The following is a 12,815-nucleotide window of genomic DNA, read 5'->3' as shown; positions in this document are numbered from 1 at the left end:
CCCACAGGCACCGAGCTGCAAACACTTACCTGGACAGCTGCAGGGAAAAGGTTAGGCAAAAAGAGACAAGACAATTTTGGCAAATCATCAAATTTTACAAAAAATTAACACTATTTTCAACATGTTTGGTGCCATTGACAGCAGACCCACACATGATATGAAACGTTTTTGGAGGCAGGACGAACGTGTTTACAGAATTCTTGAAAGTGATCTACAGTTTTGTGAAATATGGGAACAATCAAGGGACAATAATGTTTTTCACTCATACAGTGAGTTTAACTTAAAAAGGCAAAAGCATTAACACTGGTCCCACACAAAGAACATTTCTGCTCTCAGAGTTTGAAGTTCATACACAGAAGTTACTGGACCAAATTCATAAATGGCACTGAAAGTTTGAGCTGAACTGTACAACCAGAGAAACGTCCAACATCCAACAGTTACCACTGAAAAAACTCAAGAACTAAAAACTAAAGCAAAAAAAGCAGCACACACTGCAGCCATCACACCTAAACACATCTCTGGAGTGTCGCAGTTTAAAAACAATCAGTAAAACTGGCCAAATTCACATTTCATATAAATGAAGCCAAAGTGTAGAATGTACCTCAGTAAACATTTTATTACAACACCATCAGATTTATTCAAAAGCAGAGACATTACGAACATTGTAACCATGAAGAGTAAATGAGAATGAGGGAGGGGAAAACGACATCATCAAATATCTATAAAAACTAATGTCTAAACTGAATGTACACAGTACAAGCAAAATAAAACAAAGCAAGAGAATATATCTGCATTGTCCATCAGGGGGAGCTGTGGGCTGCTTCTATTTTTATGCAAAGAGCATCACACTTAATCACTTTCATAGTGAAATAAAACATCATAAAAATAAAAGAGCAGTTTGGAAAGTTTCTTTTATCTTTAGTCAACCATGAGTATAGTGTGTTTATAACAGGCTTACAGCGTGAAGGCTCCGCAGAGGTCGGGCAGAGGAGCTGAGGAAGAGGAGCAGAGCTGAAGAAGAGGAGTCCCTTCAGGCGGCCGTTCTGATCCTTCCTCGTCCTGATCCTCGTGAGCTGAAACGTGTCAGAATGAAGGGTGGAGTTTGGTTGGAGGCTTCCCAAAAACATTTCCCCTAAACACCAGTAAATTCTACACTAGTCCACAGTGTCGCCAGGGCTGGGCTCAACGCAACCACCAGAGAAGAGACGTTTAAAATCATATAAACCCAGAGAAGAGACGTTTAAAATCATATAAACCCAGAGAAGAGACGTTTAAAATCATATAAACCCCAGAGAAGAGACGTTTAAAATCATATAAACCCCAGAGAAGAGACGTTTAAAATCATATAAACCCCAGAGAAGAGACGTTTAAAATCATATAAACCCCAGAGAAGAGACGTTTAAAATCATATAAACCCAGAGAAGAGACGTTTAAAATCATATAAACCCCAGAGAAGAGACGTTTAAAATCATATAAACCCCAGAGAAGAGACGTTTAAAATCATATAAACCCAGAGAAGAGACGTTTAAAATCATATAAACCCCAGAGAAGAGACGTTTAAAATCATATAAACCCCAGAAGAGACGTTTAAAATCATATAAACCCAGAGAAGAGACGTTTAAAATCATATAAACGCAGAGAAGAGACGTTTAAAATCATATAAACCCCAGAGAAGAGACGTTTAAAATCATATAAACCCCAGAGAAGAGACGTTTAAAATCATATAAACCCCAGAGAGGAGACGTTTAAAATCATATAAACCCAGAGGGGAGACGTTTAAAATCATATAAACCCCGAGAAGAGACGTTTAAAATCATATAAACCCCGAGAAGAGACGTTTAAAATCATATAAACCCAGAGAAGAGACGTTTAAAATCATATAAACCCAGAGAAGAGACGTTTAAAATCATATAAACCCCAGAGAAGAGACGTTTAAAATCATATAAACCCCAGAGAAGAGACGTTTAAAATCATATAAACCCCAGAGAAGAGACGTTTAAAATCATATAAACCCAGAGAAGAGACGTTTAAAATCATATAAACCCAGAGAAGAGACGTTTAAAATCATATAAACCCAGAGAAGAGACGTTTAAAATCATATAAACCCCAGAGAAGAGACGTTTAAAATCATATAAACCCCAGAGAAGAGACGTTTAAAATCATATAAACCCCAGAGAAGAGACGTTTAAAATCATATAAACCCAGAGAAGAGACGTTTAAAATCATATAAACCCCAGAGAAGAGACGTTTAAAATCATATAAACCCCAGAGAAGAGACGTTTAAAATCATATAAACCCAGAGAAGAGACGTTTAAAATCATATAAACCCCAGAGAAGAGACGTTTAAAATCATATAAACCCCAGAAGAGACGTTTAAAATCATATAAACCCAGAGAAGAGACGTTTAAAATCATATAAACGCAGAGAAGAGACGTTTAAAATCATATAAACCCCAGAGAAGAGACGTTTAAAATCATATAAACCCCAGAGAAGAGACGTTTAAAATCATATAAACCCCAGAGAGGAGACGTTTAAAATCATATAAACCCAGAGGGGAGACGTTTAAAATCATATAAACCCCGAGAAGAGACGTTTAAAATCATATAAACCCCGAGAAGAGACGTTTAAAATCATATAAACCCAGAGAAGAGACGTTTAAAATCATATAAACCCAGAGAAGAGACGTTTAAAATCATATAAACCCCAGAGAAGAGACGTTTAAAATCATATAAACCCCAGAGAAGAGACGTTTAAAATCATATAAACCCCAGAGAAGAGACGTTTAAAATCATATAAACCCAGAGAAGAGACGTTTAAAATCATATAAACCCCGAGAAGAGACGTTTAAAATCATATAAACCCAGAGAAGAGACGTTTAAAATCACATAAACCCCGAGAAGAGACGTTTAAAATCACATAAACCCCGAGAAGAGACGTTTAAAATCACATAAACCCCAGAGAAGAGACGTTTAAAATCATATAAACCCAGAGAAGAGACGTTTAAAATCATATAAACCCCGAGAAGAGACGTTTAAAATCATATAAACCCCAGAGAAGAGACGTTTAAAATCATATAAACCCAGAGAAGAGACGTTTAAAATCATATAAACCCAGAGAAGAGACATTTAAAATCATATAAACCCAGAGAAGAGACGTTTAAAATCATATAAACCCCGAGAAGAGACGTTTAAAATCATATAAACCCCAGAGAAGAGACGTTTAAAAATCATATAAACCCAGAGAAGAGACGTTTAAAATCATATAAACCCCAGAGAAGAGACGTTTAAAATCATATAAACCCCAGAAAAGAGACGTTTAAAATCATATAAACCCCAGAGAAGAGACGTTTAAAATCGTATAAACCCAGAGAAGAGATGCGCTGGGGGTCAAAATACTACAAAACCCAGGTCATTTAAAGAGTTTGAGATTTACAATAAAAAAGCACTTCCTGTTGAAGGTTGACCCAACCCTCGCAGACACAAAGATCATGCACAACAGCAGATAAACATTATCAACATAAGATTATCAGTTTAAATTCATTGTCTTCACACGTCCCAGTCGCCCACAGTGACCCTCTAAAGACTTTAAATGTGCCCTCCCACAAACATTTGGTCCCATGTAGCACAATGTTCTGTCATCTCCCCCAGTGGGACACAGAGGTTTATCTTATTTTACAAACATTAAAGTTTGGCTTGAACCTTGTTTATAATATATATATATTTTTTTATATATATATACTATAATGACCTGAGGCGCCTCCTCTCAGGTCTGTACATGTACAGTACGCTTCAGTTTGCACATTGTGAAATTCAAATGTTCAACTTTAATCATGTCACTTAATGTTTGAGTAATGCTGTAAAATCGACACATTTAATATTAGCAGTGAAACTTTAGTTTGAACTAAACATAAATGAACAGATAAAAACTAGTTCATTTGAGACAGAAACAAAATGACAAAAGACAGATCACAAAACTACAAAGAGAAAAGGTTCAGTTTAAACTCGGGCAGTTAAGCTGCTGGACACTGTTCAAAGAGGATCAGGATCGTTATTCTGTTTAAATCAGTTTGACATACACAGAGGTACATGCAGGACAGAGGGTTTGCACATGTGGCAAATAGAAACGTTTACTTAAGGAAACAACTGACTTTAAACTTAAACTGAATCTAATAAAAATGGAATATATAAGACCATTCTTTTCCATGGTCTAATGAAGCATGCAAACTATTATCCACATTTGATGCACACCAAAGTTTTACACTTACAAATATTGTAATCCACAGGAATAACCAAACCAGGGTCAAACAGCTGCACAGCAACTCAGAATATTGTGGAAAAAGAGGCATTATTTTAGGATTTAAACAGTTAAACATTTCACATGTTTAACACTTTTTGTTTAACTTTGAGATTTGAGGTTTATTTCCATTGTAATATTTACACTGCAGTTTCATGTGAAGGTCAATATAAACTTAGACTAAAATAAAACCCTTTTCCCGCAATATCTGTATTTAATGACGTATTTTGTTCAACTTTTGGCCCCACAGATACAAAGCTCCATGATAAACAGTGTTTCATGTTGGTTCTTACCTTGGCCAGGCTGGTTTTCATCTGTTCAGGGCTGTCCAAACACCAGAGCACAGTTTGGGGGGTTTATACAGCAACTTTATTCAATGAATGTGAATTTAACTCCATTAAGAACATCAGTTTAGTGTTACGCAAGTCTGACATTTTAAAGTCTGACATTTATCAGAGCTGTGAATTACTGTGTCTCCATTTTGACACAGACAAAGGGAGGTCACTGTGAGAACGTGACCGCAGTCTGTGACCTCACGTCTGTGACCTCACGTCTGTGGCCTCCTGATGAACGTTTGGACAGCCCTGATCAGAGCACTTTTATTTCAGACTCAGCTTCATAAACATTTGTGCATCAGTGGTAAATTTTACATTTTGAACATTTGGTTTACATGCAAAGCCTGATTGATCCTGGTTTGACCAAAGTGCAGTCTCCTCCAGTTTAAAAACTACACTAAAGTCATTACACCCTAAACAAGGCTTTGATTAAATATCTGGAAAAACTCTTCTAAAAAGACTTAAGTCATTCAACACCTACAGTTTCCACATAAACCTGACACTTCCATGTTCAGACACTTAAAATACTGTGTTCTACAGGGACAAAAGTACACGGCCTGCCCATTTGGTAAAACAATGAATAGTTGGGTTAACTCTCAAAGTAATGACTACATAACTGTACATACACCACTTCACATCACGTGTGGAGCTTTAGCATCAGGTCTCGTCTCTATACTCTTAACACACATGACATTTTGACAGTAATAATTTGGCACATTTTAGGAGTTTTAAGGTGCAAAGCATCCTTCACAAACACATAATCCCCGGGATCATATCAACATTATCCAGATCTATAAACTTTACTTTTTTCATTTCATCAGGTTCAAAAACCACAGACAAACCACCGATACAACACTTAAGTTACAAACATGTGTCTAATTCAGGTGCTGCATTTTGAAATGAGCTGGTTTAAAGTTTAAGACAATCTGTCAGAGAAACATCTTTGGCAATACAACAACATGGGAAATATAATGAACAACATCAATAACAAAAGCTTTTTCAAATCGATGCTACAACATTCACTTCAATGGAACCTGCTCTGAGCTCATTACATGTGAAAATCACAAATCCCATTTCATCTTTTAGAGACATGCACAAGTCTGTCATAAAGACAGGTTCAAAACCACGGAATCATTCAAAGGTTCTACTTTATCACGTCAGTGACAGTACACAACATTTACAAGTTTAATCACTGCCTTATTCAGTTTGGAGCCAAACTTAAGTGTTTACAAATGCAATGGCATCGTACATTTAAATATTTAAAATGTCCAAATATTTTAACAAATATTAAAAAACCTCAAACACATAATTCATAGAACACTCAGTGCGACCAGAGGCAGTCACAAGTTTAATATGACCAGAGGCAGTCACAAGTTTAATATGACCAGAGGCAGTCACAAGTTTAATATGACCAGAGGCAGTCACAAGTTTAATATGACCAGAGGTCTGTGTAATCCCTCAATTGTCTGGGTCTGATCCAGAGCAAAAGACGAAATTTAGATCTATCAACTGGACAAATCGTTGGAGTGAAGACATTTCACTGATCGTCCAAACCACTTCTTCAGTTCTGGTCAAATTACTGTAATACCTGAAATGGCTGCCTTAGGCCCATTACAGGTTGATATAAGGCAATGTCCAGCAGTAATCTGACCAGAACTGAAGGGGCTTGGATGAGCAGCTAAACGTCTTCACTCGAACGATTTGTCCAGTTGACAGATTTCAATTTCGTCTTTTGCTATAAATGACCAGAGCCAATCACATGGTTAATATGACCAGAGGCAGTCACATGTTTTAAAGGACCAGAGCTTGTCAGGTTTTTAAAATAAGGTGCAGCGTTTGTGCCAAAACAATGAATCAACAATAGGACATTTAGATTTAAAAAATACTGTTTTGTTTTTAACTCAACCCAACAAACTCACGTTACATTTAAGGTTATGCTGATCAACTTGTTTAAATTCATTTGGTCAATTAAATATAAATACAATACAAATTTACAGGATGAGTAACACACAGGTCAGATCTGTCTTCACCATGTACCACAAACTCAAGTGACAAAAGCAATTCCTTTTAGTATTAAGTACACAAATAAAATAGGAAATATAATGAGAAAACACAAAAGTACATGAAATACTGTCATGACACTTACCTCAAACTCACCTGCAGTTGCGACCCCGCCGGATCCTCCTGAGTCAGTCCCACTCTGCTCTGAACGGACGGCCTTCAAACACACAGTATGAACACACACGTACTGACCTGTTAACGGTGCCGGTACTCCCTCTCCCTCTCTCTGTCTCTGTCACGGTCTCTCTCGCGGTGTCGGTCCCGTTCGCGGCTCCTCTCCCTGTAGTAGTCCTCGTGCCGATCGCGCTCACGGCTCCGAGATTTGTGCCGTCGGCTCTTCTCTCTCGACCGGCTGTGATCGCGTTCTCTTGAGCGCTCTCTTCTGGCGGCAAACAGCCCAGTTAAACGACAGTGCGGAGGGCGTGGGGCGGGGGGTGTGTGTGTGAGGGAGCGGGTTTACCTGGCGGAGCCGTAGCTCTTGGACTCGATGCCGTGGAGACAGTCCTGCAGGGAGCTGATGAGAACTTTACACCGATCATCTGCAGACACCTTGGACTGTTTTATCAGAGAGATGGCGGTGACCAGGGTCTCGATAGCACTTCCATAGTCCGCTGCATTCACAAACATCATTAATACTGAGGCCTTTAAAGGTTTAAAAGTGACATTATATAAAACAGTCTTTACCTGCGCTGGCGTCAGACACAGCCCTGGAGATGGCGCTAGAGGAGATGGCTCTGTTTCTGTTCATGATCTCCTCAAACTCTGCTTCACTCAGAGGAGCTCGAGAAGAGTCCATGTCCCTAAAGAAGGAACAAAATGCACACGTTAGCAAACACTGTGAAAAAAGAAAGAAAACAACATGTATTTAAACAGGCCTGAGATCAACATGAGCCTCCATCGTCCAGTTTACGAGTTTGATTTTCAATAAAAAGGCGAGTGACTGAAAAACTATTGGCTAATGCTAGATTGTGTAATGTTATTTGAGAGGGACTTGTTTAACAGCACAAATCAACCTGTTCAACTAAGCCAGCTCTTTCTGGTCAGACCGGTAAAATAAAACTCACAATAAAGTCTAACAAAGCCTCAGACAGAGCAGTGCCTACAGTTAGCGTCACACCCTCAGAGAATGTTAATGACGTCAGCTGCAGAGTATCAACACACACAAGAGCCTCACCGTCCTCCATGTCCAAAGTCCCGCTCATAGGGCGGCGGGCGCCCGTAGGGGTCGTTGGGTCCCGGGGGGCCTCTGTCGTTGGGGGGCATGGCGTTGCCGGGCGGGGGGAAGAAGGCCGGGTTTACGTGAGGAGCGGGTGGAGGCCCTCCTGGAGGGGGTCCGGGCATGTGCGGAGGTGGACCTAAAGCCATGGGAGGGCCGATGGGACCGGGAGGACGAGGAGGGAACGGGCCCGGAGGTGGGGGTCCCTGCTGCGGAGGAGGGGGTCCGGGCGGAGGGCCGTATCCTGGAGGAGGAGGTCCCGGAGGCATTGGCCCCAGAGGAGGCTGCCCAAACTGACCAGGGAACAGCACCGGGGGAGGAGGCCTGTCCCCTCGGCCTGGGGGTCCGGCCAGGGGAGGTGGGAGACCTTGGCCTGGAGGAGGGGGGCCAGGAGGGCCGGGGTGAACAGGGGGCCCTGGAGGAGGCCGTGGGGGACCCTGCATTCCACCTGAAAAAAAAAAAAAAAAAAAGAATTATACATGGAGAAGAAGCACTGGTAGATTGACATTTAGTATCTACATTATTATGTACCTGGGAAATGAGGTGGTGGTCCTCCAGGGCCAGGAGGACCGGGGAAGCGATCCCCAGGTCCAGGGGGTCCGGGGTACCTGCCCCTCCCTCCTCTCCCACCCATCGGGAATCCACCGCGAGAGCCGCCAGGAGGGCCGGCCTTCCCTTCTCCGGACATCTGTCCTGAAGAAGTGCCTGAGCCAGAGATTCATATAAAACATTTTACATATAGTCAACATGAACACAGGAGGAAACACATCACACGGACAGTCAAATTAACACTCTTCTTACTTTTACGAGACTGCATCTCAAACTGACTCAGGGACTGTTTATTACACGGCGTCACGATCGGATTCTGACCATGAAGCTCGCGCTTTGCCAGTAGGTCCATCAACTTCCGTGAGGAGGTCTCAGACCCCACACACACCAGTGCAAACCTAAAAACAAAACAATATATTAAACACAACCAGAGGGTACAGAACTTCATCATATTAAAAACTTGAAATGATCTGATGCTCACCCTTTGGACTGGCCATTTGCTCTGTTTTCAAAAAACTTTATTTCCAGCACATCTGTGATGCCAATTGACCGTATGGCTTCAGTGAGGTCCTCGTCTGTCGTCCACTGCACATCAACGCCACATGTCACAACGTCAACATGGTTTTCTTAAAACACCTTTTTCTTTTGTATAAATAGAGTAGTTTCATACCCATGTGAGGTTTCCGATGTACAGAGCGATCCTTTTGCCGGAGTAGTTGTACGCTGCATTGGTTGGGGCACTTTTCCCCCCCTCAGTGACCCCTGGTGCTGAGTCCAGGTAATCGCGGTCTTCTGGGGCATCTCCATTATTGGCCGATGGGGAAATGACATCATCGTACAAGTCGATCTGCTCATGCACCGGGTATTCAGCCTCCTGTTGAACACGAGACACTTTGGTTAAAAATACATAAATATTTAAGAATTCATCCAATCAAAGTTAGTTTATCCAAAATACTGTCACCAACAGACACTTGAAAAACACGAGACCACAGCAGGAAGGGACGCATGAGTGCAGAGGTAAACACACTGAGAATTAAGTGAAACAGACCATAAATTCTCACTTAAAATAACATAAATTACAGTTGTATTTCGCCTTTTATCATTAAAGGTTCTATATCACACAAAACTGACTTACAGCTTTAATCCGTGCCGTTTCCTCCTCAAAAACAGACCTGGAGTTGTGTTTTGTTTCATTCTCACATGTTTGAGTCACTTTATTATTAGTCTGTAACATCTCCAAAGCTCAAAATGCAACATTCCACCTTGTGATGTCATCAAGTGGTAGTTTTCAAGTGAACAGCTCCTTTTACCTTTAGTTCAGTCGCGATAAGTGACAACTCCAGGACTGAAATGATCCAAATGATTCTAGTGAAGGTGTGTGGAGTTTAAAAACACAGTGGAGCACTTCCTGTATCACCACATGATGACATCACAAGGTGGAACAGAGTGTTTTCAGTTTGAGGGAAGAACTCAGCCTAAATCTGCAGGTTTGTGTGTTCAACATGTGTGAATGAAACAAAACACAACTTCAGGTCTGTTTGTGACGAGGAAACAACATCAGAACAGAGACAACACAGGGCCTTTAAGCCGGATGCCCTGTATGGAGAAAGTACAGGGCGGAACTGAAGAGAACAAAACAAGAGGCCGAGTGCAAAACAGAGACACACACCGCCACAGCACGAGTCTAGTGTTAACAGAGTCCCAAAACAAAGCAAACTGCGCAAATCTGCATTAAAACCACTCAAACAGCCCCGAACATCAAGCTAACAGCGCATCAAGCTAACAGCGTGGCTTTTAAAAAATATTATTATTATTATTTTTAATTAAACGTTATCAATACAAAATCTCGCAGAGGTAATGACACATAAAAATAATATGGGGATTACAGCTTTTATAAGACAAACAAAAGGAGCATATTATACTTAAGATTACAAAACCAGTATTAAAACAAAAGGACTTGAGACTCTGAATATAACGTTTTCTTGGCGCAGATTTAAGCCGTTTGAGGGAGAAGTAGAATAATTTATTCATTTTGAGAGATAATCACTCTCTAATGTCACTTTGACACAGGACAAATAAAACAAACAGAGCAGCTAACAGCGCGGCTAACAGCGTAGCTAAAGGCTAACAGTTTAGCTAAAGGCTAACAGTCTGGCTAACAGTCTAGCTAACAGTTTAGCTAACAGCGCAGTGTGTGGCGCCTCCGAGGCCGTGACGCAGCGCGCGCTCTGCTTTGGCACGAGTGTGTCACGTAAACGGGACAAACAGGAGAAACACTCGCGTTTTGACCCGAGCTCAGGTTTAACAGACAGAGATCAACATGTAAACACATTAAAACACACTGAGCTAACCGTGCTCCAGCCTGCAGCGCGGGGGCACGGGCCTGTGCGCACACACACGAGGACTGCGCCATTTCGCAGCACAAAACACACAAACCAACTGCGCACAGGGACAGAACATGCGCCAGGGGAAGAGCGGACAAACACGCGCGTTTACCTGGTTAAATTCCTCCTCTACATCGGCGTAGATGTCGATGTGATCCACACCGTCCGCCATTTTCCTCCGCTCTCTGTCCGCCCGCTGCGCAGAGGCACAGCCGCAAACAATGGCGCACAGAGCCACAACAGCGCCCCCAGCGGATCAGATATAACATGCAGCCAGCGCGCGACAGGACCCGGACAAGACCAGAGCAAGACCAGGACAGGACCAGACCAGACCAGGACAAGACCAGAACAAGACCAGGACAAGACCAGACCAGGACAGGACCAGGATAAGACCAGGACAAGACCAGGACAAGACCGGGACAAGACCAGGACCAGGAAAAGACCAGGACAGGACCAGGACGAGATCAGGACGAGATCAGGACAAGACCAGGACAGGACCAGGCAAAGACCAGGACAGGACCAGGATGAGACCAGGACCAGGAGAGGACCAGGACAAGACCAGGACCAGACCAGATCAGGACCAGACCAGGCAAAGACTAGGACAAGACCGGGACAAGACCAGGACAAGACCAGACCAGGACCAGACCAGGCAAAGACTAGGACAAGACCGGGACAAGACCAGGACAAGACCAGACCAGGACCAGACCAGGCAAAGACTAGGACAAGACCGGGACAAGACCAGGACAAGACCAGACCAGGACCAGACCAGGCAAAGACTAGGACAAGACCGGGACAAGACCGGGACAGGGTTTTAGAACCCGCTGTGGCCCGTGTGTCCAAAAGTTTGCCCACCCCTGAGTTTAACGAGTCATGTGCACTTTAATGAACATAAACTGTACCAACTCATATTTGTCTTTATATATGTATGTATATATATATATATATATATATATATATATATATATATATATATATATCAACAACTCAACAAACGCTCCACCAACTGAACCACTGTCCATTAATGACTCAGTAAACCCAGTTATTTCACCTCTTTGATATTTTGAGTCATGTTTGGTCTTTGCACAAAGCTGCTTCATGTTTGAATATATATGTTTTTGTGACTCTCAGAAAGTCAGAGAAATACCATCTGAAACTATAATGTAATAAACGACCACACAAACAGGCCCGTCCACAGAAATATGGAGGCCTGGGACAAAAAACTCACATGGGCCCCCCCTAAAATAAATGAATAGGATGATGGTCCCCCTAAGCCCCTCCCACTCCTCCCTCCACTCCTCCCTCCACTCCCTCGCTCACAAATGTAAAAGGCTAAAACACAACAGCTTCATGTGAGTAAAGGCTTTTTATTCAAAACAAACCAGTGATTTTAAATAAACACAGACAGTCAATGACGATACCACACAGGCAGGGGGAGCTGTGGTGCAGAAGAGTGAAAAAGTCCCTGATTATGAACAAAATAAAAAGACATAAAAGTTTACATAACGAGTACACTTCAGGGGTGGACAGTATATGGAGTTATGAATAATATAAAAATGCATGTTTAGAATAGAATCTACCTCAAAATAAAAGTGAAACTAACTTGTAACTTATCGTTTACGTCCAAATAAAAGTATAAAGTGACAAACCCAGACTGATTTCTCTCTATTAATTATACAGATGTGTCTCAGTTCGACGGTTTCGCGCTTCGTCGGCTGCGTTTGAAGGACACTTACGACGAGGCCTGTCCCGTTTCACGCACCCGAAACACAGTGTATTTTCTTAAAGTTACGTAATACTCGCTACAACTGGGGAAAAATCACCTCGAACGTTATATTTACCTATTGATGTTCAAAGGAAAAGATTAATTCCTCACTTCATTCAATCTAAACAGAAATAAACAGCTGCGACGACGACACTTTGACTCTTCTTCTATGAAATAATAAAGAAGTAAACGTAAAACTGTAATTAAAGTATAAC

General features: G+C 41.7%; 1 protein-coding gene across 1 annotated transcript; it reads right to left on the bottom strand.

The window, feature by feature from the left end:
• Positions 1-525: 525 nt before the first annotated feature.
• On the bottom strand, positions 526-11,062 carry cpsf6 (cleavage and polyadenylation specific factor 6). The gene is made up of 10 exons (XM_055225606.1): positions 10,951-11,062; positions 9,125-9,328; positions 8,936-9,039; positions 8,707-8,852; positions 8,437-8,610; positions 7,864-8,353; positions 7,374-7,489; positions 7,150-7,300; positions 6,882-7,068; positions 526-1,073 (listed from the first exon to the last, which is right to left on the bottom strand). The coding sequence occupies exons 1-9, from the start codon at positions 11,008-11,010 to the stop codon at positions 6,885-6,887; spliced, it is 1,629 nt and encodes a 542-aa protein (XP_055081581.1). The 5' UTR covers positions 11,011-11,062; the 3' UTR covers positions 526-1,073; positions 6,882-6,884.
• Between the last annotated feature and the right edge of the window lie 1,753 nt (positions 11,063-12,815).

The sequence above is a fragment of the Periophthalmus magnuspinnatus genome, chromosome 12 (assembly GCF_009829125.3).
Source record: "Periophthalmus magnuspinnatus isolate fPerMag1 chromosome 12, fPerMag1.2.pri, whole genome shotgun sequence".
Taxonomy (NCBI): Eukaryota; Metazoa; Chordata; class Actinopteri; order Gobiiformes; family Gobiidae; genus Periophthalmus; species Periophthalmus magnuspinnatus.
Note: the sequence above shows the minus strand (reverse complement) of the source record. Positions and strands in the feature narration are given on the sequence as shown.